Raw genomic sequence first — 23,085 nt, forward strand, 5'->3', positions numbered from 1 at the left:
GGGGGGGCTATAAGTTTGCTCCTTCCAGGGGCGTTTCTAGGATATTTGAAAGAGGGGGCGTAGAACATAAAAAACATCAAATAATTGTGAAATGCACTAATGTAACGGTTCCTGACTTGGAGCATGTATATTTTATATAACGATATTTATTTATTTATTTTTTTTTTGAAAAGGGGGGGTGCGTATGCCCATTACGCCATCACCTGGACCTGCACCTGCCTTCAGACATCTGTTCTAATAACTATACCTAAGTTAAATGTACAGTTCACCTGTGAATACTATGCGCTAGGTTTCTAGCGTACCGGAGATAATCGTGACAAACGCTAATTGACTCTGATGACTGTGGGCAGACAAACATCTCGACTAATTAACATTCCATCTCTTTCATATTTCATTAATGACGGTATGTTAAAATGTACCGAAATCTATTCATAATGAGTGTGAAAATGGTATGTCGCTACTTGTAGGCTAGAAAATCAATACGTACATAAGGCCCAGTGTCAAATCAAACCTTAACTATACACGCACGTTCATTTTCTATGAATTTTTCGCCATTTGCATTTCAGTCGGTGAAATAAAGTTGATGTTTATTTAATGACGTAACATACATGTACTCACTGATGTTGAAAAAGAGACTAGCATCATTTCAACTGATACCTGTATTTTGCGAATGTCGTTAATACTTTTGCTTTACATTAGCTTCCTCAGGTCGCTGCCGTGTAGTTTTGACAGAAGAATGTGTTACCTGTACGATCGTTGTTATCTGTGTCTCGTAGAATAGTTTATTGATGGAGTTGAGATTCCAAGTATTGATGTCAGAAGGGAAACCTTGGAGAATTCATATAGCCTCTTACAGTCAGCCATTAGTTTTAGAATCATTCAGCATAGTGTTTAGTAAGACGAAACCTTTTAGTTCAATTTTTACATGATTGTATAATGCAGTATTTCTATTTTGAAGGACTCTGTAAATATTAAAAGTTCAGTACTTTATGTCCTCTTCCATCATGTTTGCTGACAGCACAACTGAAGCACAACTGACTGTCGATCCATATACCGTAGTTGATGTTATACGATTGCTAAAGTGCCAGACATGGGTAAATGACGAGATGGGGTGCCATTATTGAGACTTCGATGTTGAATTTCCCATAAATTAAGTGATATATCATTCTGATAAGATCACAGTTTTAGCAGACATTCGGTATGGACTGATACATCATCATTTTAATGACAGAAAAGGTCTTACTGATAAGACCAGCCAGACACCTTTGGGAATTATCTGAGTTTGGAATTGAACGGTAAAAATTCAAGTTACTATAAAAGGGAAGTTTTTCGCGGTGAGGGAATGTTCACATTTTTTCAATGAGTGAAAAAGCAGGAAAATGAAAATATCCACACATGAATATTTGTGTAGAATTATAGAGAAATAGAAATATAAATTTCCAAAATATTCCCAACATGGAATTTTTTACAATGCGATCAAGTTAAGGAGTCACAAATTTAACATTTCCACTTTTAGAGGATATCCTTGAAATCACAAGGGGTGTTCTTATTATAGCAGGCACCCTTTTTACTTTAAATACGGTATATTCTTGCTTTGTTTGTTCACTCGTTACTCCTCTAGGTTATCCCTTGACAACCATGTGTACACCATTTAGAATGCCTCGACCAATTTTCTATGTTCATTTAACTTTTAGATTTAGTTGAGTTGTTCCAAGTGGCTTGAACAGGGTGGGCCAATAGAAAATCTAGAGGAGTAACAAATGAATCAATTAACAAATTACTTGTCTCTAAGAACCATATAGCTTTCAGTGCTTTTAATGTTTAAAAAATTAATGACTTGCAGCCTTTGTAATACGCAACTATTTCTATTTCATGTTGTCAAGCTAAAGAGACAGAAATTAGGAGTTGATGAGTTTCAGTTCTGTCTAGCAAAGCAATTACCTCATTTTAATTGTATGTATTTTTGCTTAGGAAAATAAGGCAGAAATGGCTTGGGAAATCATTTAGTGGGAAGCATCATTTATTGTAGTCGGTGGGGAAATGTTATATGGTTTTGACAGAGTTGCTTCAAGAACAATTTTAATATTGAATATCAAAACCAAAAGGCCTTTCTGTTTACCATGTCACATACAGACAAATTGACAATCAGTAAATGATTTCGTAACACCACGGAATTCATTCTTGCTGGGAATTAAAATCTGTGTACAGGTCTTCTTTAATGCTTTGTAAACTTAATTATTCATTTCACTGATATATCCAATTTTTTCTTTCTTTATTTTATACGTATATTTATAAATATAAAACATCTTTCCACTTTATATGATGTTTTACTATATCATAAAGTCCCTGAGCTTATGGTCATTAAAAATATTGCTACATAAAAATATATATATTCATGATTCTGTGTGTAAGCTGGTCATGCTTTCAAGAGGAAATTGTTGATTGTGAAATCTTATCCACATAAACTCGAAGTAGTAGCTGTCCTTTCCAATTGCAAGCTGTTGCCCTTAAGGCTTTCTACCTTTGCTGAATAAATATTATCACAATTAATTAAAACCTCGAGCATGTGCAATGGAAGGTCTGATAAACAGCTCACAAACAAACTTTAATTGCTTTGAAGTCATATTTCTGTCAGGATATTATTTGTGTAGACGGGGTTACTTTTTTTTCTAGTTTACGTGATTCTAGTTTCTTATGTAATATTTGTCATAACTGTCCCTCTGAAGCAATGACATGTGATGTTTTAAAGAGTTCAGATATAAAATTTGATGTTGAGAACGATCAGTAATATGAGCTGAGATGAAAAGCCTGACTTGAGAAGAATAAGTAATATAAACATGCATATGTAACAGGAGAGGAGAAATGCACGGCCTGATCGGCTTTTGAGCCTGGGGTACCTCTAAACTCTAGACAGATGCTCTAACCAATTGAGCTACCTGGTCGCCAGTGATCCACCCAGCCCAGTTACAGTCCATTCCTCCCTCCTTTTTCTAAGTATTTGTCTCTGAAGACACAACTATTTACAACCCAGGTTTGGGTAACCCTTTGTCAAGTATACGTGTACATCCAGTACTTAAACCAAGGGTTGGTCAAAGGCATTATTGTAAGAGGAGGGGTAAATATGCCAGACTGGGATTCAAAACCGGGACCTCCGAAATTCTAGACAGATGCCTGTCGATTGATCCAGTTAAGTTCCCCTACATATATGGAGTTTGATTTTAAGGATCAGTTACGACTTAACATAAAGAGACTGAGGATCAGTTAACAGTGAAGATTGAGAGCTTGAATGGCATATTACCTAAATATAAGCTTACAAGTAGAATCTAACAGTAACTATGATGAGTGATGAGCACAGATTTAGAGTTTGACATTGATGAGAATAAGTAATGAGCATAAATGTTGAGTTTGATGAGACGAACAGTGATGAGTTCAGAATGAGTTTGATGAGACGAACAGTGATGAGTTCAGAATGAGTTTGATGAGATGAACAGTGATGAGTTTGACATTGAGGATGATCAGTTATAACTACTGGTGTAAGAATTAGACATCGAGATGGATCAGTTATCAGAGCTCCTGACTAGCCTCAGTTGTCACTTATATATAACTTAATCCTTTACACCTCTGTGTTACAGCATTATTGCTCCTATACGATGTCACCAACAAGGCCAGCTTCGACAATATAAGGGTAAGACTATATTTTTGTGGTCAGGTGGCACAATGGATAGCACACTTGCCTTTCACCAAGGCAGCTGGGGTTTTATTTCCTAATCGTATGTGAAAAGGTATGGGGTCACCTGCCAACCATATGGGTTTTCTCAGGGAACTCCGATTTCCTCCCACATTAACACCCCCGCATGCTTAAATCCGGGCCATCAAGAGTGATTGATATACGTTTAAACAACTTGTTTCATACTTGTTGTAAAATAAATAAAGTTGATATTTTAAGGCTATATAATGGTAGATTACAAGACAGGGAGTGTAGTGTGATGAAAACAAATTCCCAGCAAAATGCCTTGTTTTAGTATTTTTGTCCCTGAAATAGTGAGATATTATGTGTTACAAGATGTTTTGATATACATCATGTAGTAACAGTTCAGAGCCGTGGTGGCCAAGTGGTTAAGGCATCTGACAATCTGCTTCCAATAGCCCTCCAGCACTGGGTCATGGGTTTGAGGTCTATGTGGGGCTGTTGCCACGTACTGCGATAGGTGGGTGTTTTTTCTCTGGAAACCCCGTCTTTCCTCCACCACCAAAACCTGGCATGTCTTTAAATTACCAAAGTTGTTAATAGGACGTAAAACACAAACACACTAATAAGCAACAGTTAATTGTCAATGGATGGGAGTTATCTCCCCTCTTTTGTTTTCTAAATTTTATCTTTTTTACAGCAAATTTGAATCAAGTTCTATAAACCTATATTACTCACTGTTGTTGGCCTGGATGGTAGTGTGCTGGGGGTCTTAATGGGGGAAGAAAACCAGACTAACCAGAGAAAATCTACGTAGTTGGGCAGTTGACCTAAAACAAGAGATTTGATGGTTGACCTTTATGACTATGTATACGAGTTTAATCTGTACGAGAGTAAATCTGTATACAGGTAACAATTTGTCTATTTGAATTTATCTGGACAAGGGTAAATCTATATGAAAGTTTGTTTGTTATAAATCCTTTATAAGAAGAAGTATATATACATGTATAAATAATATAGGTCTATATAAATTAAAATATCAGTTAATATAAAGTACATACCGGTTTAAGTTTACATAAACTTAAACCTGTATATGACTACATGGTCATTTTCTACACATTATATGTCATTCTACTTTGCACTAAATTAGTAATGAGATAGGCATTGGTCTGGAGGCACTTTAAATCTCAAGGTCGTACAAATCCAATGTCATGGTCTTTTCCCCTTTCCTTATATGAATATCAAATAATAATAAAACTAGTAAAGATGATGAACTGATAATTATAATCACAAAGAATCTATGGAAACAATATTTTCTAGAACTAGTTATAATGTTTGATTTTGATATACCTATTCCGTCTTTTGGTATTGCAGAGTTATCTTCTCTTGTGAGCAGGTATTGATTGTTATGTCATTGGTTTGTGAGAGTAACGTCATCAATCTTTGAGAAAACGATGTAATTTTCTCACACAAACCAATGACGCAATACCTGCTCCCAAGAGAAGATAACTCTGCAATACGCAAATACGGAATACACCTGGTTTCAGATGTCACTTGACCTTTGTTAATGTTTCAGGCATGGCTAGGTGAAATCAACGAGTATGCACAGGAAGATGTTGTAATCATGTTGCTAGGCAACAAGTCTGATTCTACTGCAGACAGAGTGATACGAACAGAGGATGGAGAAAAACTAGCAAAGGTACGATATGGTGTAATAGACAGCAGTTGTGACCAAGATATTAATTAAATCCACAAATGTCTTGAATTGTTATCGTGTGCAGGTTCAGGATTAAATATATAAACATGCGGTATCCTTCTGCATGTATGTTAGAGAGCTAGCGTCACGCTACCACAATTGGTACCATTTTGACACTTTTTCAGTGATATTTAAAAATTCAGATCTTCTATCTGGAATGTTTCTTGATTCTTGACAAAGACTAGCCATGGTGGTTCATTTTCAAAAAAACAAAAATTGTAAGTAATCTGTTTTTGAAAATAGAATGCTAAACTCACAGTGAGATTTCATCTGTTTTTCGGCCATGTTTAGTACCCAAATTGGTACACCATATCACAAGCTATGAAACTTGTTTTTATTTCTGCTAGTTGATGTGTTGATTGAAACAAAATATGTTGCTTTTATAAATACGATACTGGGCTACAGTTGTATATATATACACTTTTATATTATGCGGTTATAAGGACCAAAAATCAACATTTAAACATGCTTATAATTAACCCCTTTAAAATTCTCAAAACTTATGTTGACATACATCGATTTTACTGGGTTTCTGGTGTACCAATATGGGTAGTGTACCAATTTGGGTAGTGTACCAATTGTGGTAGCGTGACGTATGGTGACTTGTGGAAAAGTCCTGCAGAATTAGGGGGTTTTCTTCAGTGTCTACTTCTGACTAAGAGGACCTTGGAGAAACCCAACTTGACCTGCTAACCCATTGGAACATTTGACACCTCAATCTCACCTTTCCTCTCTTACCTACTCTACCCTTTTGATGGTGTCTCCCCAGGCACCTGATTTCATATGAATTTGGTTATTGTGAAGATTTAAGAACCTAAACAAAACAAAAATAAATCAAGAATTCATTTACACAAACGAAACCATATAAGCCATCTAAATGCTGTCAGCATAGAATCTAGTGCATGTATTTGTTACAGATACAGCTCCACAGAGAAACAGTTGGCGGTTATCTCCTATACACCTGTTTAATTTGAGTAATTTGGCCATGTTGGTTTAAGTAACATTTCCCCTGGACTTGTGAAATAGATATCAACCATATTTGATTGAAAGCATCCTTAGGTGATAAATGAAGGGGCTAGTGTCTGGATATCGTTGCTGCCCCACACGCCACTGGGCGTAATGGGCAGTAAGTAAGTGTCTGGATAATGACATGGAAATGATTGAGATCCACACCTTTATACCATATACATTGTATACACTTGTTGGGCTTTACCAGACAAATCCTATATGCTACATTGTACCAGGCTTTGCCCTGGATCTGCCCTGTCCCTGAGGATTAAGTACCTTGGTCACGGTTGAGATCTCTGTCCTGTAACTATGTATACAATTGCTTGGTGTGAAGGGGAGGGGGGGTACATGTATGCTACCGGCATTAGCTCAAGAATTTGACCCTGCCCCAGGGTACTTTGTTTAATGGTCATACCACGGAACCCATCAAGATCCCTACCAAGCCACTATGTAAACAACTACTGTGCAGGAAGAGACAAACACATCATGCTGCCAGAACTGGCTTCAGTCTCTGACCCACCCACAGGGACTTATTCTATGGGTAATAACTTTGAAACGGTGGTACCCACCCTATAATTATAAATACAATCGCTGAACATAAGGAATCAACTGCAAACAAGCTACCATGATTGTTTCTGGGGTCCTGCCACCCATTGGGACTTTTTCCTTGTGTCATAACTTAAAAGGCGTTGACATCAACACCCTATAACCAAATTTGTGCTTATAACACTTATATCAGTTTATAAATGAACACATGAAAAAACATCTGCATGAAGGAATCACACCAGAAAAATAATGATGGATCTGATTGGACAGAAAAAGTAATCTGTATCAGTAACTTGTAAACCAGATCAATTTTTTTCTTTTTTTTTTTCAAAAAAATGTTTGAGGTAAATGTTTTTAAAGATTTTTTAACTGACTGACGATGCTTTAACAAAATTTCAGTGTTTAATCTATGTGACACTGACTACAGCTGTAAAGAAATTAATATGGAAATAATTGATAGAGGGTACTTCCCAATCTATCCGATGAATAACAGGTACACTGGAAAATATAGACAATGCTATCCACATGCAGATCAATTGTCAAATGGTTTAAAGGGAAGCAACTCTCATAGTTTAAAAAAATATCTATAACTTGCATTCATATTTTCAGGAATATAGTGTTGCCTTCATGGAGACTAGTGCTAAGACTGGTATGAACGTAGACTTAGCCTTCATGGCCGTGGCTAGGTTTGTATGAATTATTTACAAATGTGCTGTTAATTTTTAGCTCACCTGGCCCTTCGGGCCAGGTGAGCTTATGCCATGGTGCTGCGTCCCTCGTCCGTCGTCATTATTTTACTTCAAACAACTTCTTCTCAATAACCAAAAGGCCTATGATGATGATATTTGGCCAGAAGCAAACTGGGATGAAGGGCTACCAAGTTTGTTAAAATAATGACCTTCACCTATTTACAAGGTCACAGGGGTCAAATATGTTAAAATCTTTAAACAACTTCTTCTGAATAACCAAAAGTCGCTGGATGATGATATTTGGCCAGTAGCATGCTGGGATTAAGGGCTACCAAGTTTGTTCAAATGAATGACCTCATCTATTTTCAAGGTCACAGGGGTCAATTGTCTTAAAAAATCTTTAAACAACTTCTTCTCAATAACCAAAAGGCCAATTATGATGATATTTGGCCAGAAGCAAACTGGGATGAAGGGCTACCAAGTTTGTTAAATTAAATGACCTTCACTTATTTTCAAGGTCACAGGGGTCAAATATGTTAAAATCTTTAAACAACTTCTTCTGAATAACCAAAAATCGCAGGATGGTGAACTTTGGCCAGTAGCATGCTGGGATAAAGGGCTACCAAGTTTGTTCAAATGAATGACCTTCATCTATTTTCAAGGTCACAGGGGTCAATTGTCTTAAAAAATCTTTAAACAACTTCTTCTCAATAACGAAAAGGCCTAGGATAATGATATTTGGCCAGTAACATGCTAGGATGAAGGGCTACCAAGTTTGTTCAAATAAATGACATTCACTTATATTCAAGGTCACAGGGGTCAAATATGTTAAAATCTTTAAACAACTTCTTCCGAATAACCAAAAATCGCAGGATGGTGAACTTTGGCCAGTAGCATGCTGGGATAAAGGGTTACCAAGTTTGTTCAAATGAATGACCTTGACCAACTTTGCAGGTCACAGGGGTCAAATGTGTTAAAATCTTAATCTTCAAACCACTTCTTCTTAATAACCAAAAGGCCCAGGGTACTGATATTGGGCCTGTAGCATGCTGGGATGAAGGGCTACCAAGTTTTTTCAAATGAATGACCTTGACCCACTTTCAACCTAATGTCCTTGTTCCACATTCAAGGACACAGGCTTCGTGTTTAAATCTTTTAATAGGTTCTTGTGAATCAAACACTGATATTCTGCCTGTAGCTGTATTTTAGTCCACTTTTAAGATTACAAGTGTGAGATTAATACCAGGTGAGCGATGCAGGCCCATTGGGCCTCTTGTTTTCTTTAGTGACGATGTATAGTATATATAGGATAATGTACTTTCTGCATTTTACCTTTAAATGAGGGCTCTATAAGCTGCTTTTCCCATCCCTCTAAAATTGTATGTACTGTATGTTAAAAAAAATGCTTAATGAATAAATGTTAGCAGTATCCTACAGTTATATTGAATACTTGATATTTCGATTGAAACCTTAATATGTTATCGTCGCCAAAATCAGGCAATGAGTTCAAATGTTCATGAGATACTTTTTTTGTGAAGTCTCAATGTGCCTTAAATATTATAAAGACAATATATGATTTTGAAGATATTTTTGAATAATTGCAGGGATTTAAAAATGAAAAAGACTCGAAAACCAACCGAGCCAAAATTCAATGTGGCAGACTATGTGAACCAGGAGAAAAAGACGGGGGGCTGTTGTAGCTAGTCCAACACGTTGGAATAGCCAGAAGAATCCCGAGGGACAACTGTATGCTGGAACAGACAAATAAATCCCATGGGACTACTATTGGAGCAGCCAGAGGATTCCTGTGGAACAGACAGAATGTCCAGAGGAACTATTAGCTGCAGTAAATATTCTTAAAGGGAGACTACCCAGTTGGACAATCTCAATATTTGTCTGCAGAATATAAGTTCCTTCGTTTGTTAATACATATTTCATAGTTTTGGTTTTTACAAATTTTTGAATATTTTATTATATAAAACAAGATTTGGGGTCTTTATCATTTATGATATATTTTGCGTTTCCTTGATTTCCATTAACTCTTTTTAATAACATACTTATAAATTACATACAAGAATTTTTTTTGGTAAACACTCGTTTTCATCTCTGGTTTTCTGATTAAAAAGTGAGGGTTTCTTTCGTGAAATTACCTGTAAAATATGGCACACACCTGTTCAGAAGTAGATCCATTTCATTGTACGTATTTATATTAATTGTAATATTTTGAACTGTATTTATTTCATAGATATTGTTGATCCAGTTCACTTCTGAAAAGTGTGAAGTTTTCAAAAACAATTTTAATTTTGGCAGGTGGTTTTTTTCATTTATAATTCACAGGAATCCGTCATGAGGGTGATTGTTTAAACATGGTTTACAAAATTTAGTTTATACATTGTGAATGGCAAAACTAACCATTGAACGAATATGGTTTAAGTACCAATCTTCGAAGGGTGAATATTTCTGTCAAGTATAATATGTTCAATACTCAATAAATTCATTCAATATTCCACTAAATTTCATGAAGATTCTTTAGAAAATAGAGGTTATATCGGTTCATTTCTATTCAAAACAGTTTAGAAATATGTGAAAATTTAGATATAATGTAGATGTTGATTTGATAGAAATAATTATGAACCTAAATGGATGTAAAAATTCAGCAGCTACTCCTCGATCTGAGATTTACCAGTTATTGACATTTACTTGCCAAACATTCAAATTTTTTATCTTGTGCAAATATATATTTCAATTTGAATTTTTTTTCAGAACTGCGAAGTCTATAGTTATAATGTTTCAATTGTAAATTGTATATTTATAATCTTCTGTTGATTAAATATTTACATGAATGTCTAGGCGTGTAAGTAAGATTAGTTTGTAGTTGCTGTCCATCTGTATAAATGATGGCAGGAAGTTGGTTTCTTTGAGTCAATCATTCTAGAAATGAATGATATGTGGGTGAAAGTGTCTTTTTATTTGTAACATATTTACTATGACTTGATGAAACATATGTGGTTACATTAAGGCACCTGTCCCCTCCTAAAGAGAAAGATATTTATGTTAGAGCTTTATTTCCATGACAACTTGCTGCTTAAACTTGCCACAGAGGCCATTCTGTGTTTCATTCAATGGCACCTTACCACTGCAGAAACCTGAAACTAAGTATGAGGAACTGTTTTTTTCTGGCATGACTGTAGTTTTTATAAATCATTACTAATAAGAAAACCATATGGACTTTGATGGAAAAACAATATATAACAGTGTTCTGAGTGTAAAAATACAGCAGGGCTGGACCGGAATTCGAACCATTGACCTCAAGTTGTTATTCTGTTGCTCTTACTGACTGAGCTTCCGTTCAGCAGAACTGTTTTTGCCCAACTGCTGTATAGATATATCTAAAAACGGAAATAAGGGGAGGTTACTCTACATACAAAAAACAAGAGTGCAGTGCTACATGAATCCTATAGCCTATACCATACCATCTTCGCTAGCCAAGGTTTATGATACGGTATGATCTTGTCTTCCTACTCATATCGACCTGGATCCTAACCCTTGGCTAGCAAAGATGATACTAACCTTGTACCCAGTATATTCAGCTCTGTCACTGATTGGTCAATGTTAAGACCTATCTACTGTCACAAGGTGAAACTAATTGCATGGAGCTAAGCTTTAATATTGCCAGTCAATAGTTTGTAATCTCGTAGGAATTTTGTTGTTTGTTTTCATTGAAATTTTCAAAGCTTGTTTTCTGATATTTGTCACTCACAAGATCTATTTTTTGTACACTTTGTTGACAAAAATTTGTGTGTGCTTTAATGTGTTAACTTGTTGCATTGAATATGGCAACAATTTCTACTTGTTCAACTTAAACTGTACATTCACTTTATTCAACACACAGGTATTACAAGATACTAAATTATCAATACTTATATACATGTACTAGTATTATACCCACACATATGATGCATAAGGTTTCACAATTTTCAACTTCTTTATTAAATTAAATTTTATCAGATTTAAATAAATAGTTTTATTTTTATCAAATGGTACAAAACATTATTTTTGCAGATTTATTTGTGAACCAGTACATCACTCATGCATCAACTTTGGGATTTTGTTTTCCACATTTTTCATGTGATGATATTTACATAATTGAAAATCATGATGGTAATTTATGAACATGGAAAAAAGATGGCCACATCCAATGATAATGGTTTTATAGAGGTAAATATTCTTTCGAAAATTGGAGTTTTGTGTACAACACATGCTCAATATTCACGGAAAATCTTCATATAATCTCAAGGGAAGTTGCATCAAAAAGTTTATTTCTCCATGAAGTATTGAGTTGGTAACCTGGTAAATTAAATATCAGTACCACAGATTTGCGGGTATCTAAAATCATTTGTCCATATACGGGTATTTTTTTTTATTAAATCCAAGAAATCCATGTTATGTCCGGGGAAAATATGTCATCATGAATTTAGAAAATTACATTGCCAACAATACATTAAGTTTCGTACATTGTAGTGTTATAAATAATATTATGAAGCTTTATTATCTTTCAAAATCATCAGGTTTTATGAGTCTGACATCAGTCAAATTCAATGGTTGCTGTCTATACATACTAACCCTTTCACCACTGTAGACCATAATGGACTCATCCAGATCAATGTATGGTACAGTCTACTAAAGTCACCTAGTGGTGAAAGGGCTTAAATTATAGCTGTAGTGACTGATATCGTTTATCATTGTGCTCAAAGTGTGACACTGCTGTGGATTGGGCGATTCCAATCGTCACCACAAGAGGTTGTATGCTGGATCTTTAACTGGCTACAACATTTCTATTTTTCTCTGCGTTACACCTGGTCTATCGTTAACACTTATAAATATGTAACACTTGTGCATTCCTTCCCGATAGTAGTTAATCCCGTGTTGACAGACATTTATAAACATTCTTTTTTTTCTGGTTCATAATTCTTAACCTGTCAAGCTTGACAGAATGTCACAGTAATTGGATTTTCAAATGGTTGTTTCTGTATTACTGAATGACCATATTCGCCATAATCAGCGCCCCTTTAATCCAGCTCTGCCATAGAGCATTTAACGTTAGTCAGGATGTCAAAAAAAATTCTCTCATTACAATATTTTGAACAATTCAGATAGTTAATGAATTTCTAAAATACTCTTTAAAACAAACCTTCATACCTAATGCTTATACTCTTAATGATCATGATTAAATTAATTCCATTTCCCACTTTGTATTCATTTTGACTCTGTGAGTGCATTGACCGTTTGAAATTCTCTATAAGAAAACTGTAAGAGAGTACCCATCTTAAGACACTTTCAGTTAGTCCAGATGTAACAGTGTAGCGGGTGCCATGTGATGTATGGGGATATTATTGCTCTCTAAGATTCAGCGATAGCCAACTTTAATGTGTTTTATACACGTGTATTGTAGGTTTCTGTTTTCACAGTTCATAGACAATGTATATGGTACTACTTTCTCAGGTTTTCCTCATATTCTGAATAGATATTTCGTTTATTGAGCGGGACCTTAATATAATTTCATGTGAAATAATAGATAACAATACGTTCCAGTACAGAAATTAGTGTCCGAGAGTGATCATTAAAGAAAAGATTTGTTAAATATTTTATTATTAAAAAAATTCCAAGTATTACTCAACAGGTGCTGGACACACAAAATATATAATGTATATTAATGTATATTAAAATATATAATATGTTTATAAACATTGAATCATGTATACATACATATTTTGTATGCCTAGCACCTGTGTTTGATTCCGTCTCTGTGATTCCGTTATTGATCTGTACAATGTACACTTCAGATAACAGTTCCATATGTAGCATGTATTTTGTTTTTCTTTGTAACTTGTTCCAGTCTGTTACCTGGTAATTGTTACTTTAGTAACTTTTTCCAGTCTATTACTTGGTAACCATTCTAGTGTTCCATGGTAACTGTTCTAATGTTACTTAGTAACTTGTTCCAGTCTGTTACCTAGTAACCATTCTAGTGTTCCATGGTAACTGTTCTAGTGTTACTTTAGTAACTTGTTCCAGTCTGTTACCTGGAAAATGTTCTAATGTTACTTGAGTAACTTTTTTTCTGTCCGTTATCTGGTAACCATTCTAATGTTCCATGGTAACTGTTCTAGTGTTTCATGGTAACTGTTCTAGTGTTACTTTAGTAACTTGTTTCAGTCTGTTACCTGGAAAATGTTCTAATGTTACTTGAGTAACTTTTTTCAGTCCGTTATCTGGTAACCATTCTAATGTTCCATGGTAACTGTGCTAATGTTACTTTTGTAATTTGTTCCAGTCTTGTAATCATTTTGGGATGACTTTGTCCCTTATTTTCAGCTAACTGATACATATATTAATACTAGCTGACTAGAAGTATATAATGGTTGTGAATATTGTAATGAATTAGTATTTTATGTGATCTAAATTTTTTATCATTTCTATAATATGTATCCAGCTCCATAGTGTTATAATCCATACTTTCTAAAGTCGGAGTAGGGGGGTTTCTAAATCAAACAGGGTGAGATGGGGGTTTCTAAACTATATGCGGGTCTTGTCCAAATTTTAGTTAGCAGATAATGATCTTAACCTATTGGTCCAAATATCTAAGTGTTTATGGTGGTTTTGTCAGTAATTCTCGTCTTACTGTTTACAATTCAAACATCTGCTGTGCAATATATTTTACTAATAAAAAACAATATTACACATATTCTTATTTTCAGAATATTTTTTCAACACCAACCTGCATTAAAGTCAATTTTCTTGAATTCTTTTGTTACTTATGTTAATAGTATTGTTCTGTCTTCAAGATGTTAAAATAGTGTAGTAAACTTCATTTGAAGACTAGTTTAAGTTAAAATCTTTGTCATTTAATGTAATTTGATTTTCTACGTAACTAAAAGATTTATCATTGTTTTGTATGGCTTCAGTTTTCATAACCAAATGATATTAGTGTCAATACACTGTAAAGGACTGGGCCTTGGCAGTGACTCTTGTGGTATACAAGATTTCCGTTATCTAACACAGCATCACTGTACATAAGTATTCAAGTATGCTGTTTCGATACACTATATATGAACTACCTTGTACCACAGTATTGATATCATACGATGACATCCAGGATATCCACAGGTGCTCCTTTGAAATCCAGGTGTACTGTAACAAGTAAAAACAACCCAATTTCAAAAATAAAAGTCTATGTACATTTTTTGACAATGAAATTTGTTATTGATGTACCTGGTAGTTAATACATAGATAACTTCATCGGTAACAGTGCTCGTTGAGTATTTCTCCCGAGTCTAAATGTTAGTTGAAGGTATATTATGTTCTATAGGACCGTACCAGTGACATACTATCACACTGCCAAGGCACAGTCCGATGTTTTGAGGTTGACTATATACCTAGTAATGGGTTAACGATGAGGTATGAAATGCTAATTAGGTTGTATTCATTGTTTGTCTTGAGGACAAGTTCAGCTGAGAGACAGATCTGAGAATGCATATGTTGATATGATAAAATTGTTGAAAATAAACTGTACATTGCAGGATCAACCGAGTTTTATCTTTTTTCTTTCTCATTTTCTTTGTTTTTATTTCTTGATTATATTTTCTTGATTTACACTGAATTTTAGTTAAACTTACATTACTGAACACACTGGCAATATTTTTGAACAACTGGGTATCTCCGAGATACAATCTTACCCAACTCGTGGAGTAACTGATCATGATATGAAAAAACAACAAACAAAACATCTAAACATTTCAGAATTGTATTGCCCTGATCTGTTGGTAACAAAAAGGCACATTTGGTTATATTGGAATGATGTGCAGTCTTGCATCCATACATACAGCACATGGAATAACGGGCACCTTGGCCCTAAAACACATTCTTTGTAGTAATACAATATTGGTCAGTTTTAATTTTCTATAAAACTTTCATAAACAGCTACTTTCATACTAATTATTATACATTTTTGTACCACAAAATTGTAACTTAAATGAGATTTCTTCCTAGGTCGTCACACAGGACTAAATGAGTGAGATTGGCACTTTGAAGACCACAACATCTAGTACATGGTATGTGTAGGCACAGGAAACTAGCATGATCCCTACCTCCCCTAAAGGTTCTATATAATATATCATGCAAGACTGATCTATCAACAAGGAGCAGTTAGCACAGCACATGTACATATAACAGTAATTTATGTTCATACTCCAAGGTGTTTAATTGAAACATAACTAAAACTTCTTCACAATTCTTTCTGATAAGTAGTTAACATCATACTTCAAGGCGACAGTTGACAACAGAACTAACATTAAATAATGTACGTCAAGGCAATTTTTGACTAGATCACTAATACTCTATCTAATTCAGATTCCCTAACATCATACTTGTATTGTTATATTTATCTCTAATATGACTTAAGACATAGGATGACTAGCTCGATCACTACTTTTGTTCACTTAATGTGATAGTTCAGACATAGGATGACTAGTTAGATCACTACTTTTGTTCACTTAATGTCATAGTTCAGACATAGGATGACTAGTTAGACCACTACTTTTGTTCACTTAATGTCATAGTTCAGGCATAGGATGACTAGTTAGACCACTACTTCTGTTCACTTAATGTCATAGTTCAGGCATAGGATGACTAGTTAGACCACTACTTTTGTTCACTTAATGTCATAGTTCAGGCATAGGATGACTAGTTAGATCACTACTTTTGTTCACTTAATGTCATAGTTCAGGCATAGGATGACTAGTTAGATTACTTATACTTCGTAAAAGAACTTACTTACATTCCTGAAAGCTCATTGTTAACTAAATCACAAATTAATGAAACTTAAAAGAAAATTGCTCAACATGATCATAGATTAAGACATTGGTTGACTAGATCACTAATACAACTTTAATGAAAGATTGCCTAACGTCATAATTTAGGCATTAACTGACTAGATTACCGATATAACTTAAAACATAATTGCATAATGTCATACTTCAGGAGTTGGCTGACTAGATCAAATAAACCTCCTTAAAAAATGACTGCCAAATGTCCTACTTGAAGGCCTTACGTCATTCCTCCAGGCAATTGGTGACTAAATCAGTAATACTACCAACAGTACAGTGTAGTTTTTAGACTAAGAGGGTATTTACATTGTGACAAAAGAGAACCTACTTTCCTTGCATGTCCACACATTTCCAAAACTCCTCGGAGTCAGATCAGTTTAAGCAAAGAGTTGACTATAATATATTCCAGACTATAACAAATCATCACAGAACTTTAACTTGTCTTTAACCCTTTCACCCCTAATTAACTTTAGTAGACTCTACTATGCATTGATCTGGTTTAGTCCATTATGGTCTACAGTGGTGAAAGGGTTAACCTAAAAAGTATATCTGGGTATAAACATAGCACTGAGGTACAGATTACTGACAGAACTTCGCCTTTCAAGGATCTCCGCACACCACTGCCAAAAACTGGCTACTGTACTACGATAGTATGAATTGATAACTTGCTTTTCCCAGTATGACCAAACTCTGATAAACCATCCCTGACAAGAGCACAAAACCTTGCAGAGTTTTCATGACAAAAAATAAAGATGAGTTCATATATGAAAAAATAGTAATAATGAATTTTATGACAAAATAACAACGATGTAAAAAATGATAATATACAATAATGGTGCTAGACTGGGATTCAAAACCTGAACCTCCGATAAATATTCCGTCATTCTTCACCAACAGAGCTACCTAGTCAACAAAAGTATTCAGGCCTAGATGCTTTACTGTTATATATAAAACAAAACAAAAGAGACTAGTGTTTTACCTGTGGTGGGACAGGGATCTTTAGGACAACTTAAACACTACATTTGTATGAGCCGATTAGAAAAACTCTCATCTACAGGGACACTTTCAAATGATTTACATTACCTGTACAACAAATATTAAGATTCCAAACCAGAGGGAAGTCGACTTGTAAGACTTGGAGTCACTTCTACTGACATTTGCAGGTTCACATCAGGTTCACATCAACTGAAAAGCACTATTATATGACCTATGGTAAACTTACTTATTCCAGACTTCAATGTAAAATGTTTTGTGAGCACTAGAGATCATTGGTTATAATGGTAATAATCATTTACAGTTTTGAAATTGTACAACAACTTTTCTATAATAAACAAAATTGTATATGTCTAGCACATAAAAAACAACATAATCTGCATAGTGTTATCTTCTGGAACAAGAATAATAAAATATGTTCTTTCTGAATACAGATTTCAGCTACTATTTATGGACAATATACAAAACTTTAAAAAAAACACTTGATATTAAAATGTTACAAAACACAACCGGAGATTCAGTTTATCACAGGATTGGTATCACAGCTGGAGGAGAGAAAGGGTAACGTCCAAGGCGTGGGAGACCAGACTCTGAAGGCGATGGTGGAGTTCTGCTGACTTCATGTGACAGGACAAGTGATGTAGGAAGGTGATGAACTTCTCCCACTGGTGAAACTGGTCCTTCAGTGTAGCCGAGTCTAGGATGAGGGCAGAACAGCTCGCCTCGACCACCCTACAGAAGGAGTCGCCTTGTTCAGTGTCCACTTCTCTCTATAAATGAAAGGGCCACTTAATGAAAAATATATTTTTATGGACAATTTTCCTTAATTTACTGCATATTTGGTTCGCGCAAAACACTCTTAAAGTATACCAATGACCATTGATGTTATATCTGAGGACATTAAATCCTAAACAAACAAACACAGCGTGATATAGCAAATGGTGCTATGTTGTTCAACACAGCATGTTATAGCAAATGGTGCTATATTGTTCAACACAATATATTATAGCAAATGATGCTATGTTGTTCAACACAATATATTATAGCAAATGGTGCTATGTTGTTCAACACAGCATGTTATAGCAAATGGTGCTATGTTGTTCAACACATCGTGTTATAGCAAATGGTGCTATATTGGTCAAAACAATATATTATAGCATATGGTGCTATGTTGTTCAACACAGCATGTTATAGCAAATGGTGCTATGTTGTTCAACACTGTATGTTATAACAAATGGTGCTATATTGTCCTTCAACATGCATAGCTATTGCTTAAAAATCTAATAATTCCCAGCAGATCAATTTGTCAGCAGCAGCAATGCCTTTTTCAATATGATCGAGCATCATTTGTTATTCATAACTTATTTTTCACATTTTAATAGAGCAAATACGGTTTATTTTGTTAATTCATTCCCCTACAATCAGTTTGTGAAGATCTTGGAACAGTTGCATCCCAATAGAGGTCACATGACTAAATTGTGTTACAGTGTCACAAGTTACACATACTGTATTCTCAATGCAATGGGAGTATGGCAGAGCAAATGTATGTATAAAGCACACAAATATCACACATATACTTCTTCATTACCACCCCTGTTATACCCCCACCCCACCCCACCCCACCAACCCTCCTACAACAAGGGGATATATACTGGAAGCAGTATTTGCCTGTTTGTAAGCAAAATTTTGTATCAAACAGCAATTCTTCAGCTTCAAAAATTGATATCCTTCAAAATTTTGTATTTGACATACCCCATAACTGAGGTACTGCCGTCTACAAGGGGCCCACATACACACATATGGTTGACTAGGGGTATTCCGATTGGCCATTGGCTTATAGTTATGGTTTCATGATTAAAATTAATAATAACTTACCAAATAAAAAAAAAACCAACAACAACAGTCAAATGTTAAAACTTAAAATCTGATATTTTCCCCATGATACAATCAACTTTCTGATCCTTTATAACTGTATGGTTGAGTACAGGTGTGTGACAGGTACATTAGACAGGACGCTATATCAAATGTTGTATATTATTATTATTATTATTATCACAATTGACTTACCTGTATGAGACAGGAACAGGTAAAAGCAGTCTTCTCCTCGACACCCTCGTTCTTCCACACCTGGACCAACAGCATTCTCAGCACACTCCTCCTTTCCTTCTCAGACAGGGAAGACATGTCTGCAACAAGAAATTAAGATGGTTAGTATTCATGAATATCATGGTACAGCACAACTTCAGCGTAAAAAAACATTTTCAGCAATTGTAGTTACCTGAATATGTACTGGTAACACACCTTCACATTTGTCCTATCCATAATATTTTGCCTGAGTTTTTTTATACAAATGTATTTGAATTTTACGTGTGTTGATATAAGGAGTACTTTTACAATATTTACCATGATTTTATTTATCATATCAGGCCACCAAACACAGAATTGTGCTATGTACAAAATTCACATATATTTGGCTTTTCTTGCAACATCTCCTAGGATAGCTTACTTTTCACATCATTATCCAAAATCTCACTTTAGGATATATATATATTCAGCTATCATACATATTGTAATCTACTATTTGGAAACTACTTTAAATCAAAGGAATCTGTATAGACATAGCTACATAGTCTGAATTTCTGAGAACTGATTTGAGATATTGACCGGTGGTGTCTAAACTATGTCAATACTAACCAGTGTAAGCCTTAGCAAGGAGCTTCCGAAGACTTCCTGGATACTGGGCAACATCACTGGTAAACCTTGCGTCAGAACTGTCCTCAACACAGGGGTCCAGAGTTAGAGATCCGATACCAGAGTCCCCGGAGATATGACGAAGCTTGCCTGATCTGGTAAATGTCACAGTTCGCTCTTCTGGTTCATCAATGACAGAAATGGTCTCCAAGGGCTCCTGTTCATCAAAACGAGTATTATTATATCTTAAGCTCTTAGACTGAAAAAACCCAGACTGCTCACTATTGCAATTTAAAATTGGTTTACATATTTTCATAAGAATTCCATCTGAACAACTCAGATCCAGATTATGTAAAGGTTGGATTTGCAATGATTTCATGAAAGATACTTGAACATCTGGAAGACACTTGTTTTACAACAGACTTTTTCTCTTGACCCACATATACTGGAATATCGGCAGATGTTCAAATTTAAAAAGAAAAAGAAAAAATATCCCAAACCGCAGAGTAACGAAAACCTCCACCTTAAAAGTCAGAAAGGATTTTAGTTGAAGATGCAGAAATGAAGTACATAGATGATAAATTTAAACAGGCCACAGTAAAATATGCACTATATTATCCACTAATCTTGTGTACAATGTGATGAAACAGTACTATTGTAGTGTGATGACATGTAATTGCGACGTAATGATATCGATGTTGTCCTTTTGAAATAAACCTGAAGAGCCCTGTGAAGTGTGAAAGCTGGTAGTTTTCTAGTTTTTCCTTAGATCAGATTGTTTGTAACACCATAAGTGTTGATATTAAACTGTACCTTGAAACTGACATGCCTCTTTTTCCGGGAGATATGAGCTGGTTTGAGTAATGAGACTTGATGTTGCTCGCATGCAGTATCCTCGTCTTGTGTGTTGGAGATCTGTACACTCAATGAACGCTGTTCCTCAAGTAGACCATCAATGTTACGTTTCGCTGAAAATGAAAAAGCTGGTATTAACAATTATGTTACCAATTTAGATTTTTTTCTTTGTTTTTTTTCTTACACTGACAATATCTTTAAAAAGATTTAAAAAACTGTTTAACAAAAATTATTTCCAGAACAAGCCAAAGCAAATTTTTCATAAATGCCTTTTTGTCTTCATATTAATTCACAGAATGAAATCAGAAAATACTTGTATAATTTGTAAAATAGAGTACAATTAATCAGAAAAGACATGCACAATGCAGTCGTCTATATTTCTATAACTTAACAATTGAAATTGTTCTGATATTCAAATTTCTGGATCAATAATTAGAATTCTGATCTTAAAAGTTTCATAGAAATAGTAATTGATCAGTTTAAATAAGATCTACATATATAGCAGCATAAATGTACAAAACAAGAGGCTCTGGATCCTATATTACCACTGTTACATTGTAGGATCGATATATATTTAGGATTCCTAAATGGTCACACGAGAATAGTCTAAGTGCTGCAGTCATTTAGAGTTTTATGGTTTTAAATCTGAGAACATTTGTACCAAGTTTGGAATCAGTAGGTACAGCACTTGACTTCTTGAGATGAATTCGAAGATGTCTCAGCCAATCAAAGGGCATGCACAACAATTTGGAATTTTGGATCACCCGAAAATAAAAACTCATTGCCGGACCCTCAAAAGAAACATTTGTACCAAGTTTTATTTGGATTCAATAGCAGTAGCAGATTCTGACAAGAAGTCAAAAATGTTTTAGCCAAAATCAGAGGCCAGACATTCATTCTGAATTGTAGATCGACCCATAAAGTATAAACACTTTGCTAAAACTGCATAAAGAACATTAATGTATCAAAAGGAAATAGCTGCAGCAGTTCTAGAAGTCGAAAAAGTCTCAGCCAATCAGAGCCCAGGGTGGCAATATTAGATTTCTGATTGACCCAAAAAAGAATGACAATGACACATGACAATGGATCGTAATAGATAAATTGAGCCTTCAGCTCATGAGGTTATATTACTAGGCCTAAAAATGTACATGGTTTTATTATATTTGTATAAATTAGATTTAATTACCATATCCTTCTTTTTGAAATCATCAAATCAAGCATGAAAAAACATTCGTTTATTTCTTTCTTTGAAAAATATGATGTTTTTCTATTTGCAGACTTGGCATTTGCTGCAACTTGTATCTGACTTACCAGGTATCACGTAGTGTTGTTTCTCTGGTCTAGTCCTGGGGCGTTTGCTGATTACTGTGGCCATGGCTAGTGTCTGATATTGATCTGTATGGGCAAAAATATAAAATGCAATTATAATTACTTGTATCAAGTTTTTATAAAGTGGCATTATATATATTGTTATCTGAACATTTGATACAAAATGTCCTGAGCACCCGAATCACTCACCTGAATAAATAAAATATCATGACAATATGTTCTTATTAAAAGCAATACTGCAGAATTCAGAGGAACTGTTTTTAATTATTTTTGACACAGTTTACCCTTTTGACCTTGAAAGCAGGTCAAGATAACTAATTTGTATAATCTACACTCCATCCTAGCATGCTACCGGATTAGCAGGATCACCCTGGATGTTTTGGTTATTCAGAAGAAGTTGTTGTAATGTTTTAACACATTTGACACTGAAAGTAGATCAAGGTCATGCATAAGAANTTCAGATTAGCAGGATCACCCTGGATGTTTTGGTTATTCAGATTAGCAGGATCACCCTGGATGTTTTGGTTATTCAGATTAGCAGGATCACCCTGGATGTTTTGGTTATTCAGATTAGCAGGATCACCCTAGATGTTTTGGTTATTCAGATTAACAGGATCACCCTGGATGTTTGGGTTATTCAGATTA

General features: G+C 34.8%; 2 protein-coding genes across 7 annotated transcripts in view; one reads left to right on the forward strand and one right to left on the reverse strand.

Moving 5' to 3' along the window:
- The window catches only part of LOC110451212 (ras-related protein Rab-26-like), a 119,384-nt gene extending 105,991 nt beyond the window's left edge, over positions 1-13,393 (forward strand). For all 6 annotated transcript variants that reach the window (XM_021499111.1, XM_021499109.1, XM_021499108.1 and 3 more), the window contains exons 5-8: positions 3,633-3,685; positions 5,265-5,387; positions 7,608-7,684; positions 9,292-13,393. In XM_021499111.1, the coding sequence (XP_021354786.1) occupies positions 3,633-3,685; positions 5,265-5,387; positions 7,608-7,684; positions 9,292-9,391 (353 nt within the window). In that variant the 3' untranslated portion in view covers positions 9,392-13,393. The remainder of the gene's footprint in view (positions 1-3,632; positions 3,686-5,264; positions 5,388-7,607; positions 7,685-9,291) is intronic.
- A 2,109-nt stretch (positions 13,394-15,502) lies between these two features.
- LOC110451213 overlaps positions 15,503-23,085 on the reverse strand; it is a 12,844-nt gene continuing 5,261 nt past the window's right edge. Inside the window, exons 2-6 of the mRNA XM_021499112.1 lie at positions 22,423-22,506; positions 21,070-21,224; positions 20,260-20,473; positions 19,633-19,751; positions 15,503-18,335 (exon numbers count right to left, since the gene is read on the reverse strand). Of these exons, the coding sequence (XP_021354787.1) occupies positions 18,105-18,335; positions 19,633-19,751; positions 20,260-20,473; positions 21,070-21,224; positions 22,423-22,486 (783 nt within the window). The 5' untranslated portion in view covers positions 22,487-22,506 and the 3' untranslated portion in view covers positions 15,503-18,104. The remainder of the gene's footprint in view (positions 18,336-19,632; positions 19,752-20,259; positions 20,474-21,069; positions 21,225-22,422; positions 22,507-23,085) is intronic.

Source organism: Mizuhopecten yessoensis, unplaced genomic scaffold (assembly GCF_002113885.1).
Source record: "Mizuhopecten yessoensis strain PY_sf001 unplaced genomic scaffold, ASM211388v2 scaffold5877, whole genome shotgun sequence".
Lineage (NCBI taxonomy): Eukaryota > Metazoa > Mollusca > Bivalvia > Pectinida > Pectinidae > Mizuhopecten > Mizuhopecten yessoensis.